The following is a 25,592-nucleotide window of genomic DNA, read 5'->3' as shown; positions in this document are numbered from 1 at the left end:
TGTGAAGCACCACTTCCATCTCTCAGCATTTACTGCTGTAGCAGCCAAGAATTTCTGAAATTGATGATCTCCTCCCAAAGTTTTGAACCTTAAAGAAAGGTACTAATTCCAGGAAGGTCCCCTGGACCGACAGGAATCTGAACTGCCAAGGCAGCAGGTGGGAGATGCCAGGGAGGGTTTCGGGCAGGGAGCGCGGCAACGACATCGGCGGGGGTCCCGGGCGCGGCCCCTCTCCTCAGCCTCGCGCCCTCGGCGCCCCCGCGCCTCCCGCCCCGGCCGCTCGGCGCACGCGCAGCGCGGGTGACAGGGCGGCGCCAAGCACGTGCGCGCCTGAGGGACCCGGCGCGAGCCCCGCTGAGGCGGGGTTGGGGGGAGCTGGCGGGCCGCCCGCGCTCCCCGCCGGTGACCGGAGCCGGGAGGAAGGAGGGGTACGGACGAGCCGCCGCCGCCAGCCCGCCCCGCTCCGGTTTGAAAGCAGCGCCCCGCGGGGCGGCCCGTGCCGCGCCACGGCCCCGCCCGCCCTGCGATTGGCGAGAGAAAGGGAGGGAGCGGGAGGCCCCGGCGTGTCGCAGCGAAGCCGTCCGGCCGGCCCCCGCTGCCGCGGCGCCGCGCGTTCCGCCCCGAGCGTGTGTGCGGGCCCCGGAGGGGAGCCGAGCCGAGCTGGGCGAGTTGCGTGCTGCCGGCGCCGCCGCTGCCATGGAGAGGGGAGGTGGCGGCAGCGGGAGGGGGTGACTCCGCGCCCCTTCCCCCGATGAGACTGTGGCTGGGCTGGCTGGGCTGCTACACCCTGTTCCTGTGGGTGCTGAGGAGGAGGATGTGGTCTGGCCCTGCCAGGTACCTGAGGAGCCCTTTATCCAGGTCCCTCTACGTGAATATGATGGGCAGCCACAGCCAGCCAGCCCCGGGCGCCAGGGAGAACCACCAGGTACAGCCGCAGAGACAGCCGCCCCTCCCCTCCCCCACCCCACCCCGCCTTCCCTCCCCGTGCCCGGCGGGGCCGGGCTGGCCGGGGGGCTCCCCGGCGCCGGCAGGCACAGGGGCCTCCTCACCCCCCGCCGTCCCAAGGGAGCTCCGCCGGCGGCAGCGGGCGCGGGGGGGGCCTCGTCTGCCGGGACGCCCTGAGGTACCGGCCGCCGCGGGGGCAGGGGGGGAAGGAGCGGGGGACCCTGGTGCGGGCTGAGGAGGGCACCGGGCCGGGCAGCGCCAGACAAAGAGAGAGGGAACGGCTCGGTCCTCCTGGTGAGAAAGTTGACGTGTGCCCTCCGCGTGAAATACGTCCGGGACCCTGCTGGGGAGGTGAGGTGAGGTACCGGGGCTGCGGAGCCGCAGGGGGAGGGTGGTCGGGGCTGGATGCCGGCGAAGCGTGCTGTGGGCTTGGCTGTTCGCCGCGGGAGGGTCGTCGGAGCGAGTCCGGCGATTAGCGGCGGGATCGGGAGCCCACGCGATGTCCCGAGACTGATAATGCGTCGGGTTGGGGTGGCAGAGCTGCTCCTGAGAAATGTAAACCTTCCTTTTGCGTTTTTTTCCTGGTGAACTCCGTGAGTACACTCGGATGAAGTTTGCAGGTGGTGTTGAATGGCGCGGGTTTGTAATCACAGGGAGGTTTTGAATTAATGCTGCTGTATCTAGAGGAAAATTCTAAAAGTGAGCAACTGGAAAAATGTGAGGCTCACAGAGGCCTTGGAACAGTAGTAGATGGCAAGCTAGAAGTGAGTTTGCGATGTGATATGACTGCAATAAAAGGTTAGTGCTATATTTGGGCAGTATAGGCACGTGGATCAGTACTTCGTGAAGAAGTTAGGGACTATACCCTTGCAATGTGATATGACTGCATTTGGAATATGTTCAGATCTGCGCTACATTTTACCAAAATGCTACTGAAAATCTGACAGGAGTTTAGAAGGTTAATACAAACGCTTAGTGCTGAAGGAAAATACTGACTTTAAGTAGAATATACAGAGCTGAGCTAATGAAGAAGACTCATAAGTACTTGAGGACTGCTGTACAAAGAAAGAAAATAATTATACACCGTAATTCTCCAAGCTGATCCATTACCAGGGCATTTTTTAGTGCTCTGGGTGGGCACTGACATACAGAATCTTGCTACTGAGTGAGTGAGTGTATCACTGGGGTTTTATAATACAGTCTGCTGTTTGGATCATTCAGTACATAAGTACAAGGAGAAGTAGAATTTAGATTTACAGAAAAAACTTCCTTCTAGCAAACAAAGAAAATTGGCAAGTCTCCTGTGTTGCTAAAAACCATACTAGAAGGACGAGTCAACCAAGGAAATGTGTTATGGAGATGATTGCCATTCACAGGTAGATGGTCTGCAGTGGATACTCTCCGTTTCTAATTTATGGGATCTAGATTTTAAACCTAAAGTATTGATTAAATTTAGTAAGATTTGTGATTACTGAGTTTGTGGGGTTACTCATAAGTAAGGATTGCATGTTGAGGCCCCAGGTACTTTCACTCTCTGCAGTTTTACTGGCTTCATTAGTTTTACATAAGTTAGCTAAAAGAACGTTTTCTTCCTTTCACTAATATTAGTCAAGAGTTGTCAATAATTATAATTTTTATTATAACAAAGGTCTTAACATACATTTTCAGATTTTTGTGCTGTAGTTTTTCTACTGCTATGCTATAAGAGATTCATATGCTTTCTGTCATGAAACTAGTGGCCTGAAAAGGGCTCTTCAGATATTGTACATAGAGGATAACAAAAGCAGTTTCTGTTCTGAGGAAGTAGTTTCAGAATTAAGCTGTTTTTCACCAGTTTTGTCATTTGAAATTTGTATTGGTTTTATCCTGTGCTGCTTTTTTTTCTTCTTCTAGTTTGCTATCATTTCTGTTATTCACTAGTGTTCTATACATAGTTGCCAACAACCTTATTGGTGAGATTAATCATGAAGAAGAAATTAGACGAGGTCTGTGAACAATGCCTAATTTCTGGGAACAAGCTTCTTGCAGTTGTCACCATCATCATTCTGCCAATGGTGATGTCAACATATATCAATATTTAGAAGTCTCAATGACAAGAACTGTAGGACTGTTGGTTTCTATGGTCAGATCCTGGCACTACGGGTGACGGTTCAGTGCAGATCCAAGGTGTATGAGCTCAGGTACAGCATATATGTGGTCATACTGCTTATGGAACAAAGCCTATTTCCCAAGGCTTTGATAGTTGGATAAATTTTCTGCTGGATTGAAAATGGCCACGCATTGAAAAAGGCAGATATCTGAGCCACTCCAAACCTGTCCAGTGTAGCTAGGCAGCAGCCTCCTGAATGAACCTGACATGTATCCCAGCCTGCTCCTCAGCTCCTTGGGATTGTTCGCTTCTGCCAGGCACTTGAAATTGGCTTCTGAAGATGGATGTACAGAGTACACAGGCTGTTGCTTTAGTGGTTTTTGACGACTCACTGAGAATTCCTTTTGGGAATCACTGGATTGTGCTGATTCATTTAACTAGCACTGCGCTGCAGTGAGAAAAGACCTAAACTGGTAAATCAGCAGTCTTGGGGATCCCTGTGCCAGGCTCCATCATGTGGTATGTACTTGCTCAAAATCTGGTTTTTAGAGGAAAGGGTCACTTACTTGTGCTACCTACAACTGTATTTGAAAACAGAGTTGAGAGCCTGATTGTGACAAAAATGTACCCGTTATGCAAGTAGTTTTCAAAGAAAACCTAGGCAGGCATATGTTTGCTCCTCAGGTGAAGGGTGTCGATATCCCTTGCTACTTGAGTCAGTGTTTGATGGAGCCCCTGTTTATGAATCTGGCATAATGGTCTTGGTGCAGCTGTCTACTCCCCTCTGCTTGCTGGGATTACTGTGAAGCGGCAGGACACTGGGATAAGAATCCTGTCCCGTTATTGTATTACAGTAGTGACTGAAAGTCCCATTGTGCTGAACACTGTATACAAATGTGTTAAGTGACTGTTCCTCTCCCAACAAGGTACAACAAATGTGAAGGGATCAGGTTACAAGCATACCTTTTGCATAGTATGGCTATAGACACAATCTTAGGTGTTAAATTGTTGGGGAGTTACCCCAGCTGACCGTTTGCTGTCCCTCTACATGCGTTTTTACATGATTCTGTTAAAACTCTCCATTTCTCTTTAAGATACTTATAAATCCCTATCTGCACAATAAACACACGCAGCCAGATTAAGGAGCATTATTGCAAGATCTAAGGGGGAGATAAAAGCGTGTTAGCTGTAGGGAATAATTCTTGATATGAGAAAACAGACACAATGCCATTAGACATCCCATGAGAAGGGCTGACAATAACTCTGCATAAGCGTAGGAGAGTGAAAAATAATAGTGACATTCTTAATTACATTGAAAACTTTTTTTGTAATTTATGCATATTGAGTGGAGGGGGTTTTTAGCTTGGCATTGTAACCTAGCAATGAGCAACCTTTTGAATTTTATTACCAGTGCTGACATTCCAGAATGGTACAGCATTAGAGGCATTTGCTGGGGGTGCAGAAGGTGGCCATGAGGGTCCTAAAATTTCAGAATTTCTATAGGTTTACCTTGTTTTGAACAAGTTTTTTGCATTTAAAATAATGTAAAGCAGGCATTAAGTTTAGATATGCCTTACACATGGATAGTAAAATATTAGGATATTGTATAGTTTTTTACTTTTCCAGCTAGATTTGATATCAAAAAGTAGCATTCTTTTTCTTCACAATTAACAATAGCTTGCATATCAGAGTTAGTTTAGTTTGTATAGGAGTGGTTACTGAGTAACACAAGGCGAAAGGAATCATTGGCCCGTTTTAGCTTGGGCTTTAGATTTTGCTGATATAAAAGTATAGAACTGCCTTTCAGCTGCTGCTGATCACTTCCTAGATGTGGGAACCTATTCCTTTGTTCAGTAGAGATGCTGGGAGGTGGCTTCATATAGGCCTAATTGTTTCCAAAGACTTGTGGACCTGCTTGTTGGTACTGCTGAGTGAAGACACATAGTCCAGCAATGCTGTAAGACAGACAAGCTGCGGTCTAAAGTATTGATTGGATTCTTTATTTTCCTTTCCTGGAAAAATATTGCTGGTTTCTTTTCAGAGGATGCCTGGGGAAAAGTTGAGAGTGAATTGGAAGATAGAAAACAATGTTGTCCCACTCCATACTATTTTATCAGCCTGGTTCTGTTCCGTAGAGGACCTCTGCTTACTTTCTAGGGAATTTACATTGTCGATTTCTTCAAAGTACAGGGTAATGATTAAGACAAAAATTAAAAGCATTGTTTCTTAGCAAGTAATTGGTCCTCACTTGATTACAGTTCAAATCTAAGTTAAATTAATCCTGAAGCTTGTTGAAAAGTCTGTAGGAAAAACTAAATTTTTATATTTACGGAAATGGATACTACCCTTCCATGTATTCAATTTGTTTTAACTACTTCTGGTTTTATATTGCTGAACTTTTTAATGATCCTTTATCTCTTTCTCTAGTGGTATGTCTGCAACACAGAACAGTTGTCTGAATCCCTTCAGCCTATTTTTGTCCAGAGTTACCTTGACCAAGGAACACAGATCTTCTTAAACAACAGCATTGAGAAATCAGGCTGGCTGTTTATCCAGCTCTATCACTCTTTTGTGTCCTCAATTTTTAGCCTCTTTATGTCTAGAACATCTATCAATGGGTAAGTGAAAAGTCAATCTTAGGTAAACTAAATACAGTTTGGATTTAGAGTTTTCAAGTGTTCAGCCCTACCCCCTGATCTGTCAGCTTTTCTTGAATTTGTGGTTTTCCCTTTGCCAGTCTAACAGATCTGAAATGCCATACTGTGCTCTTCATGCCCAGCCCTCTTAATTGAAGAACACCATTTCCAGTATGGGGGAGACAGAAGGGGTAATTGCAATTAATAAGAGAGGGTTGGAGGACTCTAATTGTATTTTATAACCATTACTTGTATTAATTTCCATCTGAATAAGAGATCGTTCTCTTTGTGTTAGACAACATATCCTTCTTCCCTCTGCTTTCCTTCCCCCCGCCCCCTTGCCCTTAACCTACTGCCATATCTGTATCAGTTAGTGTTGTACTTGTCCTTGCTGAAGGTGGCTATATCCAGTCACTTCTGTACTGCCTCTAAAACTCTTTCTCCTAGAGAGTGTGTGCGCACCCACTGCAAACCTAGGCAGCGTTCTAAGCAGTGCAGAAGTTGTCTGAGTGTTGTGTCTGGTAACACTGATGTGGAACAGAATTCTGCCCTGTCTCTTGTTCTGTAAAATTTAATTCCACCTCATTTTGTGTTTAAGCTGTACTTGAACAGGTAACTTCTGATGTAGCACATTTGACTGATGAAGCATCAGGAAGGCAGGAAAAGAGAAGTTTATAAAACAATATTCTTCTAGTCTTACTGCATCAGTCTCTTCTGTGTCTGCTCAGGGGACTTTAGTCATTCGTCAATGCTTTACAATTTTTTCAAAAGAAGTCAGTGCCTTTTTTTGCTCATGTCACCCCATTTAGTTGTATGTTTAACAGCTTATCAGTTTTGACCTTATGAAGAATGCATTTTGTTACATTTACCTGATTTCTCCACCATCCCCACCTCTGCACCTACTACATACATCTGCACAGTCTGATACGAGGATAGTAGCTGTCTACTAAGGCTGGAAAAATAATCTTTTTCCTTATTTTCTAACCAGATGAATTTATGAGCTTCCCTGTGGTGTTCTTAGTTACTTGTAGCTTTATATAAAGGTTCCTTTGGTCTCCTCTTCTTCCTTTCTCTTCCATTTTTTTTTTTCAAAGGCTCTTCAGTGCTTTGAATAACACCTCATAGTGCTGTTAGGAATAATAGCTATGAGCCAATTATACAGTGTGGACTGACACAAGTGTGCTGCAAGGGGGCTCTACTTAAATTGGCTGTATTCTGTTTATTTTCATACATTTAATATCCTGCTTTAGTTTCTCCTATATGATTTTGTATACTCTATCCTTTTTGTTTCTTTGTCTTTTAGTACAGTCAGTCTTTCCTAGGCCACCTCCTTTTCACATTTTTCTGTTCTTTGATTCTTTTTGTTTACCTTTTTTTCCCCTTGAACATAAAAGACTTCTGCTCATTGTCTTTAAGTTTAACCTGCTATCCAACATTAGTTTGAAGAACTGTATTTATCTACCTTCAGTCTATTACTGGCCAGTTCTTTTTCCTCTGCTTGTTCTCCTAACTCTTTCATCTGAATTCTGCTATGACAGCTGATATCTGTCACTATGTAGTCTTCAAACAGTTACGGACGGGTATGTCATTGACTTGATCCATAAGGAATCCGACTGTCATGTCTACCCAATTCCTTAATGAATTGCCTATTTTCTATTCCACAGCTCTTCATGTTGAATGCAGGATCTGCAGATAGCAGCAAAAGCCACTGTAACATACGATTAAATCTCTTTTGCCACTCCGTCAGTGTTACCCCCATCCTTTCTTTAAACTTGTTCCCTGGCTTCCCTCCTAGTTCCACATCCTATTCCTCATTCATTGTGCATGCTCTGTGTCTGCAGCCATTTTATTTCCTCTGCTATTTCATCTTTTTTTTTTTTTTTTTGTAGGTGGCAGAGATTCAAATCTGCAAATGTGACAAATAAGGTTCAGCCTTTATCTTTCCCTCTCTTCCTCTCCCCCCTCTTTTTTTTTTTTTTTAATGTGATCATTTTCTTGAGCTGCACCCCGTGAGCTCTCCCTTACCTAATCAAATTCCTCCTGAAGTCTTAACCACTGTAACTGCATGTGGCTATGTGTTTGATCTCTGACGAGTGCAAGGCAAGTTGAACTGGATTTAAAATTTATTTGAGCAGTGACCTTGTCTACTATTATATGTGACTGGTTGCTGCCAAAGCACATTCTAAATTACTTCATTGCCCTCTCTGTTAAAGTGTGTACAAAATTTGTCATTTCTCGTTTTTACATTTCAGGCTGCTGGGAAGGGGCTCGATGTTTGTGTTTTCCCCAGAACAATTTCAAAGACTGCTTAAAATAAATCCAGAATGGAAATCCCACAGACTTCTTGATTTAGGGGCTGGGGATGGAGAAGTCACTAAAGTCATGAGTCCTCACTTCGAAGAAATCTATGCCACTGAGTTGTCTGAAACTATGATATGGCAGCTTCAGAAGAAGAAATACAGGTATTGTACTGAATGCTTCCGACATCCTTTATATCAGATGTTACAGCAAAGTAATCTATTTGTAATATTTAATGAATATTCAGTATTTTCAGTCAATTCTTCTACTGTTTGTTATAGAAAAGGTTAACCTGTGCAAAAGCAGGAAAACAAACACATCTGATGTTCCTTCTTACCAATGCTTTTGTTATGTGGATGTTCCCTGTTACCGTTAAGACAAAATGGGCAACAACCAAGTCTCTTTTTCATAGCTTGCATAAATTGCTTTAATCGAGGGAGTCAGGAAGATGAAGTTCAGATGAACAGTCTAATTGAACAGTCCAGAATTGCAAGAGGAAGACACAGGCACTGCAGAGAAAGCAAACTGAATCCTGGTAATAGGGATACCTCAATAATCTGTGTCTATCTAATACCACAGTATACACAACTGTATAAAGATTCTTTTATTCTTGCTGTGCTTAGCTCCTGCTGTTAAGATTGAATCACGTCTAGTAACAAAAACCTTAGCACTTTCAGAACTTTGTTCATGCACTCAACGCAGCTCCTGGAGGTTCTTGCAGGCAGTAGATCCAGTCTTGTTGAGTAATGGTTAGTATTTCAGGCCCTATAACCCTAAACTTCAACCTAAGGAATGAAGGAACTGTGGATTTCTCTTCTTCACCTGTCCTTGAGTGGGAACATAACAGCTACTTTGCAAATGGGTTTGCACGCTGGTAAATCAGAGTGGATAGAATGCAGAAAGCCATTAATCATATTTCAGTTTTGTTGTTCCTTGAGAAGCATCTTCTAGGACAACACATTTTTTTAATACGTGGGGCTTTGTTTTTTGTCTCCTTTATTGCCTGGTGGTTCTAAAGCAATATAAAGGTTCATATGGCTGGATATATATCCATGCCCATTGTTGATCTAGTTTTCTTTTCCAAAAGACCAGAAGGATCATGCCTGTCTCTTCTCATTGCCTAGATGGCTGACCTTACCTGCACTGTCAACACATCCATAGGGAATTTTTGTGTTCAGTGGTTCTCTCTGAACGCAGCTTATGTTTGTTTAACAGACTGTATCTCTTTCTCTTTCCTTTTTTAGGGTGCTTGGTATAAATGAATGGCAAAACACAGGATTTCAGTATGATGTTATCAGCTGTTTGAATTTGCTGGATCGCTGTGATCAACCGCTGACTGTATTAAAAGATATTAGAAGTGTACTGGAGCCAACTAGAGGCAGAGTCATTCTAGCATTAGTTCTGCCATTTCACCCGTATGTGGAAAATGGTAAGTACACAGATTAATAGCTATTTAGGCAGGTAAAGAAAATGTTTGTAGGTTATAGTATCCCAAATGAAATGTTTAATAAACAATTAGCATTCTTGTGTTTGTTTTTTTTACAAATAACTCGTATGGTACATGTTCAGAAGTATGAAATCATAGGGAAATAGGCCACATGATGTAAGCTGTTTTCTTAATTTCCCAACATATGTTGTTGGCACCAACAAAAAGCTCAAATATTAAAGTCCCATATCCTGTTCTGCAGGGTGCCACATTTGAGCTGTGTTGGAGCAACATGGAAAAACTGATCTCTGATTAGGGCCCTCTGCTGCTGTCATATAGGTAACCCCAGTTGTCTCTGGCGACCAGCTGAGCAAAACCATCAGAACTGTCTAATGGTGAATAGAGCAGTTTAGGTCAAACTGTTTCAAGTGTTCCAGATGAACCACACCTAAAAATTCATGGGGAGATAATGTTCACTTTCCAACATGAGTTCTCAAAGTGAAATATAGACCCCTACTAATACAAAGTATCAACCACTATTTATGTTGTATTAGTAATTAGAATAAAAAGGTAAAATTCAGTGCCAAAACTCCATTATTTCCCCTGGTTGCATTTTAAAGAAATACATGAGAGATTTTCATGTTAATATCTCCATATGACTAAACTTCAAAGGAGATTAGAAACTTTTTTTAGGTGCCTATGACTGTGGATTCAGGTTGAGGCACCCTAAAGATGGTTTGAATTCCAGAAGGCTGGTGGCTGAAAGTCGTTGTTGGACACTTGCTCTCCTTGAGTATTAAGACTTGTCTGTGGAAAGGCATGTATGCCCAGAAAATACAGAACTAATAACCTTAACATTCTGACAATTCCGAATGCATCACACTGAATCTGTTTTCCTCTATGTGCCAGTGGTATTTTGACGGGAGGCGGGGGGGGAAAGGTTTTAAGTATAAAAAATAATGCCATCAGATGAAGAACTGCTTAAAATACAGTATTTGAGCATATAATTTTTTAACTATTCTGAAAAGTTGTGTGTCTTAAATGAGATAGGGGAGTTGACTTATGCATCTGTACAGTATTTCAAGCATATTTGGTTACAACTTACTGTTCTTATAACGTGGAACAATATGGCTTCCTCTTTTAAAAACGCTTTAAAACTCTGAATAACAGCACTGTCTTTCTGGTCTTTTATTGGCATATTAGAAATGGAAGAAGTTATTTGGGTGGTTTTTTTGTTTGCATATCTTCAAAACCAGTGCCATTATGTTTTGCAATCGCTGTTGCACCCAGCATCTACTTTTCTGTATGTTGTTGGGTAACCACATGACAGACCACATGCAACTTCCTGACTCAACAGGAGGTAGATAATTGAGGAAGAAAGTACGCTAAGTCCACTTATATTCTTCATTAATCTCCTAGAGTATACTGGGAGGAGAGTAGAGTGTTAAATTTATAAATCCCAAGGGACTGGAAACCTGTTCTGTGATTGTTGAATTTGGTCATTCCTACTTGTTGAAAATTGAAATCTGTTGTAAGATATTTTGTAAACCAAAGTCATACTTTTGTTTGTGGTGGGGATTTGTAGCAGATTAGTCACTTTGCTTAAGGCAGTTTTGTTTCCTTAATATGTTCTGAAACTTAAAAACATACTCAGTTTGTCTATTTATCACTGTCATGGATATGGGCCCATATAAACTTCTTTAGACAATGGAAGTTAGCACACACAAAAATTACTGTCACTCCACTGAAGCTTTCCCACTTAAGATCTGTTTAACTGTAGTCTAAAGAAATAGACTGTCTTCATGATGTACAAATTATGTTAGAATTTCAGTATTTTTGTTCAGCTGTTCTCTACAAGATGATACATTTTAAAAAGCGTTAGATATGTACATATGCTTTATATTTAACAAAAAAAATATACTTGGAACATTCAGAGGAGAGTATTTCATGGCTCGAGTAACTTCTTGTAGCAGCTAATTAAAAACAGTTTGCACCCACCTAGAGAAACTTGAATTTTAGAGGGGGGAACGAATGGAGAAGAGATGAGGCAGGTGAGGTGTTTGATCAGTGTATAAATCAGTTGCTAGAAATGAAGAAATTATTTTAATCAATATGAGATATTTGGATTATTTCATGTAATGTAATGGGAGGGTAATTGTGGAAACTGTCTATGTGAATAACACAAAACATGCTTTAAGAGAACAAAGCAAGGTGGAGGAGGAGGTAAAATATATTTCTGTGCTGACTGTTTCTGGAATTATAGTGACATCTAGAGTCCAAAGTAGCTTAATCACAAACTCTTTCTGGGGCTTTTCAGAGTTTTATTTTCAACATACAGAACAACAAGTAATGCACTTACTGCACATGTCTAAATTTGGTAAGTAAGCGGGATAAATCATAAAGGTATTAGACTAGTCACATAAGAACATGTATTATTATAACTTTATATTTTTAATAGGTATCCCATAGGGTCATATAAAAATCCTTTGTGTTTCCCAATATAGACATCATATTTATATAAAGGCATTATTAGATAATATATAACCAGACTGGTTTAAGTTCCTCTAAAATAAAAATGATAGAGACACCATGCTTCAGAAGTAGTAAACACCAGCAGCCTGGGATTGTGAAATTTTCTTGTTGAACACAATAATGCCGTTGTGATTGATTGACAGGAATAAGAAGACAAAGGTGTGTTTTCCATCTTCCTGAAATACTTGATAGTAATTGAGCTGGAATCACAGTACTGTGCTAGATGGACCCTTGCTTTGTCCCAGTTGTCTGTTCTCATCTCACTGAAGTGAGAAATGCTGTTTCATTTGTTGAACAAAGCTTTGCTTTATTTAAATGATGATAAAAGATACAGCTATTCTTTAGTAGGGAGAATGTCTGATACTAACAGATCTCTTGTAAAAGTGCTGATTTTGTAGATTGGGTAGGTAGTAAATGCTTAAAAAAAAGTTACTTTTTTAAAAAAAGTATACTACCTTGTGTAGATAATATGCTTTTTTGTTCATGCTTGTATCCATGTTGAATAGGCATGTGAAGACAAAACTTGGTGCTCCATGTAATCCTGACTTTGGATGGTAGGACTGGAAAATGGGGGTTGTCTGTCTAGCAAGTGAATTTTAATATTGCAGGAGCAACATTCTCACTATGACCACTACTTTCTTTTCCTAAATAGGCTAGGAAGGAGCTCCCATCCCAAATGAGCTTTAGTATAATAATACATGCATTTATATTGTCTTTTTTTTCTGCTTGCCTGTCTACAGAATACATAGGGTTTGCTCTGGTTAAGACAGTAGCTGTTGATCTGTACATCTGTTACATTGATAGCTATCACATTAACATGACTAAACCCAGCATTTCACCAATGAAACAAGATCATTTTCTGTTGCTGTCAATTATGATACATCTTTCACAATGCTCAATTCATGTAAAAGGAATACATGTAAATTTACGGAAAAAGAAAAAAGACATAGAATTAAATCTAGACTGATAAAGGAAACGTCTATAAAGCGTTAGCATTATCTTATGAAAGATGAAGTCTTTTCCCACGATCTTATTCTTGCAGAATAGAAAATGGAGGTAATACGTGACATAGATGTAATGTACAATGTGCTTGGTTTTGGTGATCTGTTTAGAAAATACTCTTGAAGAACACTGCCCTGCAGGGTTTTCTCCCCTCTTTTTAAAGCAAAGGAAGTCTGTGAAGAAGCTTAACTTCATCTGCCCCTTTGCTTGCATGAGAAATATTGAACAAATCTGAACTGCTGCACATGCTCATCTGTTCTGATAAACAGTGTCGTCTTCCAAATCATCCTAGGGGAAGAATGTACAAGTATTTCATTACTGATGTGAACTTTTTTTTAAAAAAAAAAAAGGCAGAATTTCCTTTATGGATGCAAGCTCCATCCCTTTACTGTTTCTGTAAACTCCTGTCTCCCCATTTATCCAGTTGCTGTTATCCGTGTGGCATCTACAGGATTCAAAACATATTTCTTTTCCTCTAGGCTTTTCCTAATCTCCAGGGAGCACAGAGGCAGTAAAACATATCCATTGTTTTTACTGTGTTCATATCTGATGCTCAAACCAAGGACCAGGTCATGTCAGCAGGGACTTGAAGTCTTTAAAGGGGTAATTACACAGGAAAGCAATTGGGGCTGTATGGAAATACATGAAGTAAAAATGAATAGAGCAGAAGTGTCTTTTGGTTTCTTCTTGCATCTCTGAAGTGGTGTGGTCCATGCTCAGAATAGGAAAGAATTTACACAGTTTCTCAAGAGAAACAACATTTTTGAAGCCATTTTCTTTGCTTGCAGATACCTGTGACTTCTGAAGTTATTTTTTATATCTTACATGGCATATGCAAAATTACTGTCATATGGTCATATAAGACTTACTGGCATAAATTTGGAATGACGAAATAAGTTGTGTGGCTTTACCCAATTATGTTGAATACTTAGTTTGGGCTCTGTAAGTTGAAGGAGGGGGAAATACCTGTAAGAATGATGTAGAGCTTTTATAAGTTTTGTTACGTTTCTGTCAGCTAGTTACCCTGGGCTAAGGGAGCAAAAGAAACTACAATAGAAATATTTTTCAAAAATGAACTCTTCATAGCTCTGTGTGTTTTACCAAACAGTCCAGAGCCATTTGCAGAGACCTCTTCTTGGCAAAATACAGATTTATGGAAGCTTCATTTTTAAATGTACATACATACATTGTATAAGGTATATACTATCTCATATATATATATATTTAAAAATTATGTGTATGGTCATTTAGAATGCTTTATAATGTCTTTGACTGTTGTGCAGAATACTTTTTTTAGCCCTTTATCAACTTTAAAAAAAAAAAAAAAGTCTATTTCCTCTGGAAATAGAAACAGCGTACTCTTAAAAACTCCCAGTTCCTCTTTTGCCCCATAAATACCAGTACTGGTAGATGGATACTCACAGGCTGTCGCCAGTGTTCAGCGTACTTCTGCTTTTGCAGTTCTTGGGCAATTGCTTGAAAAATTTTTCGTCCACTACTGATTTTCTGAAAATTATTTAAAAATATTTTAGGTTAGTGCTACATTTGAAGTTGGGGGAAACATCTTTTTCTACCTTTTATAATTCTGATTTTTTCCCCTTTATATGTCTTTGGGAATGTTACTAAATAACACTTCAAGAACATACGGTTTGGCAGACAGAATGGTTTTAAATTACATTAATATTACATCTCTTAACATATATATATCTTTAATGGATATTCAAATGTATGGTTTCTGATTTTTATGCAAGGATACATGGTGATAGAGCTTCTTAATAGGTTTGTTTTAAATACATTAGGGCTTACCTGAATGCACCGTTTAAACAAAAAATTAATAGCAAAACCTGTTATTTTCAGAAATTCAAACAAAATTTACTTAAAATGTAAAGGAAGCTGTGTATTAGAGATGGCCTTTACATAGATTGACTTTATCCTGTATGCAATTCATTAAAAATAAATTAATTTTAACTAATTTGTTACAATTAGCTAAATGTAAAATCATTAATTAGTTTTGTACAAATCTGAAGTGAAGCCTTAATAGCTCTGAACGTCTCTTTAACTGAATAATCAATCACAAAATTGATGACAAATATACTTAAGACAGGAAAAAAACCCCTCTGATTCACAGACAAAGCAGACAAAGTGTTAACGTACACAGTTCTCTGTTCTTTGGTCTTCATTCCCACTTTTCTTTAGCAGCTCTGGTTTTAACTGGAGGAAGGGATAATAAAAAATGATGAAAACATAAGATGAGAAGCCAACTGCTAAGGTAGCAGAATAGTTAAAAGCACTGCCCTATTACGGCATCAAACAGTTTGTAGATAAGTCTTTCATTAGATCAGATTATACCATTGGAAAAATCAGAGAAGTTTTCAAGCATGTAAGGCCTTTTTCAGCTTCTGGTAGTAGATACTGCAAGCATTTTTGCTTTGAGTACAGTGGGACCAGCCTGAAGCATTACCCAATTTTCAAAAATAATCAAACCTTCCTCAGGGGAAAAACTGGTATCTGTGAGGTGATTGCTTTAATTTTCCCCACTATACTACTTCACCTAGTTTAAAGAAAAACAAAAATCAAAAAGACTGTCTTGTCTTTATGCTTAGACAGTGATCACTACAGCAAAGAACCTTTTTACCATATCACACCACTTAGGTTCTCACTTGCATGTCAAAGTCTCATTACTGTGTAAAGATTCCAGTTGCAGCTTTGGGTGTTTGTTTTTAACTGAACACAAATTTTGTCCTAGACTTAAAAAAATAATCCAGTAGTTATGTAATTTTTAACTGGGTGCATTCTAATCTGTTAGTATATAATCATAAAACTTCTTCCAAGTGTCTGATATTTTAAAATTTTACCACGGTCTCTCTTCTGTGTATGTATAATGTATGAATATTATTTCATTACACAGGTAAAGTCAGTCTGCAGTAACTTTACTGCAGCTCACAAATACTTTGAGATTAAATCTAAATTATTTTACTTTTACTGGAGACTAATCCAGTGAGTTGATGATTTATGATGGTGATTTCTAGTTTTGCTCTTTGAATGTGCCTTGATAGATAATCTCCAACTTGCTGATTAATACTCTCAGGATAATTTTAACTTCAGAATACCTTTTCTTCTAGAGACTTTACTGAAAAAAGAAAATGTGGTTGCTATTGAGAGTACACGTATGTGGCACACAAGAGTTTGCAGATGTGTGCAGCATATGAACTTCAACCAACCACCTCTTTAAAACTTAATCATAAAAGTTATGTAATCTAGGAATGTCTTATGGAGATGTTAAAACTGCTTAGATTTACAAAAATGAACAAAATCAGAAAAATCACTTCAAGCCTACCTTGTAGACTACAAAGAATGTGAGTACAGTAGTGCTGTATAGAAACAGTAAGGATGAGGCGATGATCATGAAGATGAAGACGAGTTTTCCATTGCTGTGCTGCTTCTCTGCTCCTTTATTAAAAGTGAGTGTTAGAATAAAGGACAGTTCTTCTGATTCACATAATTTTGCTTAAGATTCTGCATTTCAGCCCTCTTCCTCTGAGGAATTAAAAAGCCTTACACCCATCAATATTTATTGGTTCATTTTCAGTCTAAATCCTTCGTGAGATCACTTTCTTTTGTTTCCCTGAATGTTTGCAAGGGCAATGGAGACTTGTTATTTTTGATTATCTACCTTTCCTTTAGGGGTAGACGGAGAATAGAATTCAGTTTTCTGCTCTCATAAAGGAATATCTGAATAAAACTTACAGGCTTTTGTTCAGAAATGTGATTAGACAGAGGAAGGAAGGAATATAGGGAAAGTAGCTGGGTTGCTTTGTAGTTTTTTTCCCCCTATTTTAGGCATGTAAAACTTAAATGTAGTTAAGGAAGTCTCATACCTTTCTTAACTAAAGGCAAATGATACAGGGGCTCAGAACTAAAACTTTTTTCTCAAGCTGGCACAGCGAATCCCCAGTTCTGAGACCCTGTACTCTGTGGCGTGTATTTCCACTACATGTCGGTTTCTCTACTTCTCATTTGTCTGTTGGTACTTCCTTTCTGATAGCAATTGAACTCTTTATGTAAGAGGATGTAGAGATAACACGAGTACAAAACTTCTTTCTTTTCTAGAATTCTAGAGTCATTTACATCATACGACAGAACAGTAATTAGCAAATGAGGTTAAGATGCTTATTTGTAGAATCCCTCCATGGTTTTACTATTAATGTTTTAATATAGTCATAATACTCCTAACAGTTTCATTGGTATTTCCATCTTAAATGCCATTCTTGAAAGTGTAAATAAAAAGAATATTTAGGAAAGGTAATTTATTTCTTTTAAGATGCTTCATTAAAAAGCAATGATCAACTGACCTGTTTTCGTTAGTACTGTTCCATCTCCTACTTGTTTAGAACGGGGTGAAATTGAATCTGAAAATGCTATTCCACATATATAAACAGCATTGTCATCTACAGACAGATCATTGATCTGAAGTGAAATGTTATTTTCTGATAATAAATGTACTTTGTACTTCTGCTGATCTGTGCATCCAGGAGTACACAAATCCTCATGTTTATTAGTTAAAAAGCGAAACCATAGGACTTGAGGTGGGGATGAGGAGCATCCAGAGGCAGAGAAAGCACATGTTAGGAACACAGTGTGTGTGGAGTAGTCAGCTTCCTGAAATCTGGGTTGTGTTACAGTGACTTGGCAGGTATCTGTAGCACCTGTTGAGAATAAACAATTGGTAATGTGAGGGACAGTTAAAAAGCAAGGCACAATCTGAAAAGAAAATAAGCTACTTCTGGTTCTTTCAAGAAAAAGTGGGAGTAAAGGAGGAAAACCAACTGTGTTTCGAACTGGAAATATTTAAGGTTGTTTCCTGCAGACTTTTCTTTTAGCTAATTCCTACAGCTTGCCCATGTGTTCGTTTAACAGTTTTACTTATGTGGTAACGTGCTTGGCGTGCTGTTTTTCTGAAACAGTATAGAGAAGATTCATATGTCTAAAATACGTAAATGTCTCCTTTGGCCCTGGAGAAGACCAAAAGAATACTTTGTGTAGCTCCCTGCCTCAGATTAGTCCTGAGTGTTTTGGGGATTTGGGGGGGTAAGAGGGGAGTGGGGGTGGTGTGGTGTGACATAACTCTAGATGCCCAGTGGAGTAGTTCTGCGAGGGTTTGTGTCTCCTCCACTGTTCCTGATCTGAGTCAAGTGAAACAGCCTGATGGCAGGCAGTGGAAATGTCATAAAGGGAGACATTTATAATTTAGCAATTTCATAACATTGATTAGAATTCATAATAGTTCCTAGACACTTCATCACATATATTGACTCTGGGTTTCTAAGGATAATAATATTGCTTGTGAGTTCTGACATTTAAAAATGTGCAGAGAAAACAGGAAGGTTATTCAGAGAAGAGAATTCTCATTAAGGAACTGAAATGTAAGGCTTAATATGACTGGTCTGAGAGATTTTTCTTTTTAAGTCCTTATTGAAATCCATAATTTAAATACTGGTTTAATATATTTAATTTTATTCAAATAAATAGCTTAGTTATTTAAACAATGGAATTGAGATTATTGCAGTGAAAATTAAGGTAGTAGTTTAACATCATCCCTTTCTACTTCCTAGAATATAACAAATTAGAAGAAAAATAAACTGAAGTTTCTTAATCTACTGCTGATACACAATTTATAAGCCTGTTCATGGTGGATAATCAGCATTGTCACTTCATCGTTTTTCTCACTGAGTGTTTTATGGACTAAATCCAAGCAGATTCAGTGTCTGTGACTTCTACAGGAATAAAATGAAGCTCTACTTCTGTGTCAGATCAACATCAGAGCCATTCCATAGCAGCTACAGCAATCTGAAAATTGTAGTAATATAAGTTGTTGGTGTACTTGCACCCTGTGTGGTGAAAGGCAGTAGCTTGTGCTTCTGCAGCTGATCCCCTTCTCTTTTCCACCTTACTCTAGGGCTCTGGGTGGCCTTGCAGAGCAGAACTCCATGGCTTCAGTTCATGTAGATACTGTCTGCTGAACTTCCCAAACCGTTCTCCCAAACAAGCACAGCTGCACTGAAACCGTGCTGCTGCTGCTAGAGCATTCTTTGTAGAGAAGTGCAGTAGGATTTGACCCAGCAATTGTAGATTACAGGAGCATTTCAGATTTTTAGAAGAAAAAGCACTTACTGACAGTTGTTTAATTTGAAAGTTTTATGAAGATAGCAGAAATTAGCTTGATTCTCAGTAAAACTTTTTACTGATCTTATTTTGTAGCTATGTCGCAAATCATAACCACAACATTTTCAATCTTGTTTAACTGCTATTACATGAGAAAATATAAGAAGCTTAAAGAAAAATCTTACCAGCACCGTACAGAATCCAGTCAAATGCCAGCATAAGCATGTTTTTTAATTTGTTGAAAGATGCCATTTCTTGTATCTCGCTGGAAACGATTCTGCTTGAAGGAAGAGGAACTTAGGAAATCTTTGGAGTTGCAGAACGCTCTGAATCACAAGATTTAGAACTTCCTGTTTAAGAAGGGTGTTTACTATTGCATTTAGCAAACCGGTTAAAGGTACAGACCAAACTAGAAAACATTTGTTATTTGTGAATTATATTACTTGGAAAATGAGTGAAGAGTTTTAAATTTTGAATTTCTGGGAGTTGTACCTATAATCCTTCGGATTATTTCATTGGATATAACAAATGACAACACATTTTCCAACATGCTACAGATGTTCAGCTTCTTAATTTTATTTGACCCTAAGCAGCCGTTAATTGTATCAGCTAGTAGGTGGCCACTAGAGGAACAAAGGTTTTGTAGCCATCTGTTACAGTGTGGTGGTCCGCTGATGGAAGCTTCACAGCAAATCATAATTTTCAACTTGCTGGCTCTATTTACTGTAATTACCTGAAGCCATCTTTGGCCAGACAGTGGGCACAAAGAAAGAATCTGCTGAACACCAGCCTCACTAGTGGAAGTTACTTTTCAGCCAGTCTTGGAACTGCTAGTTAAAAATGTAACAAAAGATAACCTTAAGAAGGAGCTGCTTCTGAACAATAGGCAAAAACTTGAACTGATCTTGCAACAGCTCTACAAATGGCTTGTCAACCTCCTGTTTGTAGTGGAATGGAATATAATCTGTGTCATATGCTTTCTGTAAGAAAATACAACACACAATAAAGTTTTCTTTCTAATTTAAACAAAACTGTTTTGTTTTCTCAGTAGGTGGCAAGTGGGAAAAGCCCTCAGAAGTTTTGGAAATCAAAGGGCACACTTGGGAAGAACAGGTGAATAGCCTGCCAGAAGTTTTCAGTAAAGCTGGTTTTGCCATAGAGGCTTTCACCAGACTGCCATACCTATGTGAAGGTGATATGTATAATGACTACTATGTACTAGATGATGCTGTCTTCGTCCTCAAGCCAGTGTAAGCGTGTACGAAGTAAATCTCCAGAATCTAACCCAAGAAGCAGCCTCTGAAAGAGGGGTTTGATTTATGGTTACTTTAAAGGGAGGGAATTCGGGGACTGCCATGCTAAATAAATACCATGTAAGAAATTTAAAGGCCAAAATACTAATGTATTTCCTTGTAGTGCGATTAGGAAAAAAGGGTTGTTTTTTAAACAGACTCCAGTTGAGAATTTCTTTTTTTACCAGCTCTTAAACCAACAATACATTCTGCAATCCAGCAGTAATGGGGGATATTTTTTTATACTTACCTGCAACAGGGATCAGATCCAAACAGAAGCAATAGTCCTAATAATGATGAAACTGATTCAATGTGAACTGTTGTTAAAGAAATCAAGTGAAATCTGGCAATAAAGTTATCCATTCAGTTCAAGCCTTGTTCAATATAAACTGTTGAAATGGATATTCTTCCATGCTAAGTTACTTTCTCTCTTACTGTCATTCTTCACATGTTTTTAATCATGCTAATAAACTTTTTTTGAGATGACTTTTTGCATTAACTTTTGTGTTCATTTTTGTAACCATAGCCACGCTTGTCTGCAGCAGCTGCTCTTTGTGTTGAAAATCAAGCTCTCAGTAGCAGCACAACCTTGTGTTTATTTACAGCATTTAAGTATTGTTTAAAGGGATAAGAGTCCACAAAAACCGTATCACTTTTGGTTGGTTTTCCTTCATGTTCCTCTCAAAGCCTCATAAATCCTCATTGCTTTTGCATATGCCATTTTCCAGCTAAAGGGGTTATGGTAGAACTTGCCAAAACTGCACTTTAAACTGATGGGTTTTATAACAAACTTTTTAGGCAAGTTGTTCCCGAAAGTTTTCAGCTTAAAAAACTTGCAGGCAGTTTCTTGCAAATTTTGAGTCAAACTGCCTGAGGATCAGGCTCTAGGGACCTGATTTTGAAGGTTTTGCTAGTTTGGGACATTTTCTTTTCTTCAGGAACACTCAATAAATGCTATTTATTTTAACATGTCGTGGTTTTAAAAACTCTGTTTAAAATGGATAATTTCTGGCAGTTGGGATATAACCTTCCTTTAAAACAACAAGCGGCATCATAAGTAGTACAGAACTGGCAGGCGTATGTCTTGCGCTGCTTGGGATGTAAGTGTTGTGAGAGAGCAGAGAAACCTCAGCTTGTGTATCAGCTGGTAAGTAAAGTAAGAGCTGACTTATCTTTTGCTTTTGAAGTCTAAAAAAGTTGTGTGTTGTGGGTTTTTTTGTCTTTTTTTTAACGATGGGTGATCTTACACCAGGTAGGATGCTTCAGCATGTCTTTTTAAGCTTACCTTCGACTTCCTTTGCCTGATGGTTAGTGATTTCTCTTGCTAATTTAATCGCCTTTTATTCTCAACTGAGAAATCTTTGTGAAATAGTAAGTATTCTGTAGTATGGGGTGAAGGGTTTTTCTGGTGGGTTTTTTCAACAGTAATTCAGGCTCAGTAGTATTCTCATTTCAGCATGTGCTGTTGAATTTTGTCAGAGTACAATCAGATTTGTCTGTTGGAAAAATGAGCTATGTATGCTTTGGAGTGAATCCATTCATTTTTGTTTTGTTACCTTCCTTTGTACTCATTTAGTAGTAGGAAAATATGTTTCTTAATGTGTAATGAATTTAGTTTCATGTAGCAAATATGTATTAAGACAAACTTCTTCAAAGTTACTTAAGTGTTTTAATCCCACAGGTTAAAAATCACACAAGAGACTGCATTTTTGTCTCTCTTATTTTCTAGTCTTGTCACTTAGGACTTCGGTTTGTAATTGCTTTGAGAGGTTTTGGCACAGAAGGTGCAATGTAAATAATAGTGGGTTTTTCCTAATGACTTCCTATTTTGTTCCCTCTATGTAAACAAGTATTCTTACACTTGAGATGGGAAATTAAGACACTAGTTAAAGCGTGAGCAATAACAGGGAAAAGCTATGAACAGAGTATGCTTAAATTCTAGGGGACCATGTTCAACAGGGTCAAAATCCTTAGTCCTGTTGAACGTACAGAGTAGCCCTGAGGGACTGTACCTAGAACTGTACTTCTAAAATGGGAATTCCTTGCAAAGGCAGGGGCACAGCATGACTTGTTGGGTCAGGGAAGGAACGGAGTTCTCTTTCCAGACCTTGAGAGTGCATTTGTGTGCAGTTAATGCCAGCTCACACAGCCCTGTGTAAAGAAAGTTGAGTCCAGTAGTTGACTAAATTGCCTGAAATACTTTTAAGTTGTCATCCAAGGCGACGAGTGTTTATTGCAAGTCCAGTGTCCAAATTCATTACTCCTGGCCTTGGGGAACCTGCCTCGTCCCTCCGCTGTTCCTGTCTTGTGTTCAGTGTTCTCACTAATGTGCAGTGTGTTGCCCTGGAGAGTAACTAAACTATCTGTTCTGTCAAGGTGGCACTGGATGTGTTGCATCGCAGGAAAAAGATGCCGTGCAAGGGCATGATTTAGTCGGAAATTTTCCACACAAAGTTGGAACAACTTCGTCTCACAGAAACCACAGCCCCCTTTTGCCAGGGGATCCCAGGTACAGTCTGTGCGTATTCTGCTCCGAGGAGCCCAGGGCCACCTGCCCGAGCTGGGGTGGGCAGCTGGGGGGAGCAGGGCGCTGGGCACCACCGGCCTGGCCCGGTGTGTTTCCCCCACGCAGCTCATGGCGCTCCCTTCACCTCGGGAGGGGAAGCATCTTCTTCCACCTGCTCGGAGTCCCTCACCCTCTGAGCCCCCAGCAGAGGAGACTTTTCCCCTCCCCTCCGGCGGAAGGCTGGGTGCTGCTGCAGACGCCTGAGGCTGCGAGGCGGTGCTGGCCCCAGTCCCTGCCCCCGCTCTCGGGGTCCCTGGCTGGAGCCGCCCAGCTCATTGCACTGGGAGTGCGGGGAAGGAGACACACACGGCGGAGGCGGGTAAAGTGCCGTGGGGTCCTGGCTCTCCCCAAGAACCCACCATCTCTTCCTTCTCTTCTGCCCTCTCCTTACTTCCCTCTCTCCCTTTCCAACCTGAACCCCTTGAGGGTTCCTTCACTGCATACGGAGCTTTTTTTCAGAGGTGCTGAGAGCCTGGCTGCAAGGGGGAGGGTGGGCACTGGCGGTGCAAGGGCTTATCAGCAAGACTCCTGATCATGAGGTTAGCTTTCTGGTTATCAAGCTTCAGATAAGGCAGCGGCTGCATTGGAGTGAGTGATAAAATGTCTAGGATTTCTTTACATGGAAGAGTGGCTGTTTAGGGAGCAAGAGGAGACAGCAGTCTGGGAGCTGCTCATAACCAGCGTCCTGCAAGGGTGACATCTCGGAGATCTGGTCACAGTATGTGTTGCCGTGGTGCAAGGAACGATCTCAGGAAATGCTGGATGGGATCTGCAAGAGATCTCCACAGGGTGATTTGGGATTGTCTAAAAGCTGCAGTGAATTTCTGCACACAGATTAGTTTCATAGACAAAAGGAACTATTTCATCCCGCAGATTCTCTTACCGGGCAGGGCTATTTCCCAGCAGACTTTTTCTGCACCTGCTAATTGTCCACTGGAGTTAGTCAGGATAAAAAAGCACTTTCCTTAGCATTTAATCTCCTTATATATTAATTTAGCATGTTTTAATTAAAATACACTCCCCAATCAAAGTGAATGAGCTGGAATAAACAAATCAGGATTGACATTGGTAGCATGATTTAAACTATGCAGAGTAATCAAACCTTACTGCAAAATTAATAGGGCAAAGGCAGAAACAAACACAAGAAAGTTCATTGTCTAGGAAACCAGATATGTCTGAATGAGAGACATGTACTGTGGCAGTCCCAAAAGAATTGCTGAAAAGGGTTTCAGTGCGTGCAAGAACAGGACAGAGGCAATAGCTTCCTAAAGTCTAATGTTTAAATTTTTTGTCATCCGTCAGTTTGTGTCACTCCTGTTTCAAGACTGGAGTTAAGTATTTGCAATAGACTGAAGTATTGCTAGAGGCTGTTGAAAGACGTTTTCATAAAAGAGTACCTTGCTGATAGATGAGATTAAACAATCTGAAAAAGGCGTTCGTATTTATCAAATGTTCAGATCTGTAACTCAAGCCATGGCAGAGAACTTTAAATAAATAAATAAATAAATAATGGATCCAAATTCAACAGCAAAAAGAAATGCAGAAATTAAGTGTGGCTGCACTTGAAATGAAGGAAGGGGAGAGAAAGCCTGACAAAGTCATCTCAGGGCCAGAGAGAAGTTGGCTAATGAGGCCCTCCATGTCATTTGTTAAAATCAGGGACTAATCCCAGTGTAATAAACTGCAATCTGTAGAGCAGGGCATCATCTAATATCTCAGATTAATTAATTCTTTTACCTGTGGGGATGGTGACTCTCATGGCTGGGCAGAGGGCCAGGCAGAGGGTGCAGACATAGAAAATCCTCTCTGCCTTAAACTTCATGCAATGTGGATTAAAGCAGCTCATGGTCCTTAGGGCTGCAGTGGGGAAGTGGCTGCAGAAACACCTGTGTGAGCAAGACCTGCTCAGTTTCTGCTTCTTTTCCTTCCTGCTGCATTATTGCAATGTGTATCCTTGTCCTTCAGGAGCTAGACCAAAAGCAACAAATTAATTTCACAGAGGACAACTGTGAGACTGTCAGTCTTTTCTGATGAGAATGAGTGACACCCTGGTGAAAAGCTCCAGGTATCCCATTACTACCCTTCCAGCTAATTTATCCTTCAGTGATCTTCATGCTGCATAGCACAGAGCAGCAGGGATAGCAAGAGCTACTAAAACAGATATTTCCATAGAAACTATGTCCTATCTGATTGTGAAAAATTGATGGTACACTTCGGATGAGTACCAAGACTACAGCTTTGATCCATCTAAATGAAGTGGCAGGGTCTTGAACTCCGATTCCCAAATGTGTCGCTTTCCCTGTGCTTCAGAAGGGCAGAAGGACATTTTCTCCCTTTTTGCAGAGCGACAGCAGCAGGGGAGGGGAGCACTCCATCACCCTCCCTGCATGCAGCACCCTGCACTGACATGGGGCAAGCGAGAGGGCCAGGCCCTCCCACTGTTTGAGTTCAGAGGTCAGCAAATGGATGGTCCCAGACCTAGTCCGCAGTAATCACGCAGGCAACTTAACGAGCTAGAAAAAGCTTGGGGTTTGTTTGGAGCTTCTTTACTATTTCCTTTTTCACTCCCTCTATTTCTTTTCTGTGTTATCTGAGTTTAAAAGGATTTGTTTGTTTGCTTTAACAAAAATGTGTTTAAGTCATG

At 40.3% G+C, this 25,592-nt stretch overlaps 3 protein-coding genes across 5 annotated transcripts in view; 2 read left to right on the top strand and 1 right to left on the bottom strand.

Annotated features, from left to right (window-relative positions):
• Window positions 1-608: 608 nt before the first annotated feature.
• On the top strand, window positions 609-20,868 carry METTL9 (methyltransferase 9, His-X-His N1(pi)-histidine). 2 transcript variants are annotated; one of them, XM_074885861.1, is made up of 5 exons: window positions 609-925; window positions 5,462-5,652; window positions 7,923-8,132; window positions 9,213-9,397; window positions 20,142-20,868. In XM_074885861.1, exons 1-5 carry the CDS (start codon window positions 752-754, stop codon window positions 20,342-20,344), a joined length of 963 nt encoding a protein of 320 aa, XP_074741962.1. In that variant the 5' UTR covers window positions 609-751; the 3' UTR covers window positions 20,345-20,868. The 2 variants fall into 2 exon arrangements, with proteins under 2 accessions (XP_074741962.1, XP_074741961.1); XM_074885860.1 differs by having other exon boundaries at window positions 20,139-20,868.
• On the bottom strand, window positions 11,825-20,119 carry IGSF6 (immunoglobulin superfamily member 6). 2 transcript variants are annotated; one of them, XM_074885862.1, is made up of 6 exons: window positions 19,276-20,119; window positions 17,281-17,634; window positions 16,266-16,378; window positions 15,083-15,139; window positions 14,351-14,434; window positions 11,825-13,216 (listed from the first exon to the last, which is right to left on the bottom strand). In XM_074885862.1, the coding sequence occupies exons 1-6, from the start codon at window positions 19,340-19,342 to the stop codon at window positions 13,178-13,180; spliced, it is 714 nt and encodes a 237-aa protein (XP_074741963.1). In that variant the 5' UTR covers window positions 19,343-20,119; the 3' UTR covers window positions 11,825-13,177. The 2 variants fall into 2 exon arrangements, with proteins under 2 accessions (XP_074741963.1, XP_074741964.1); XM_074885863.1 differs by lacking the exon at window positions 17,281-17,634 and having other exon boundaries at window positions 19,276-20,118.
• Window positions 20,869-22,770: 1,902 nt separating the features above from the next.
• The window catches only part of OTOA (otoancorin), a 42,060-nt gene continuing 39,238 nt past the window's right edge, over window positions 22,771-25,592 (top strand). Inside the window, exon 1 of the mRNA XM_074885859.1 lies at window positions 22,771-22,891. The gene's annotated coding sequence lies outside the window, so the exon portion shown is untranslated. The remainder of the gene's footprint in view (window positions 22,892-25,592) is intronic.

This window comes from Strix uralensis, chromosome 16 (genome assembly GCF_047716275.1).
Source record: "Strix uralensis isolate ZFMK-TIS-50842 chromosome 16, bStrUra1, whole genome shotgun sequence".
Taxonomy (NCBI): Eukaryota; Metazoa; Chordata; class Aves; order Strigiformes; family Strigidae; genus Strix; species Strix uralensis.
The sequence above is the reverse complement of the archived record's forward strand: the minus strand, read 5'-3'. Positions and strand labels throughout refer to the sequence as shown.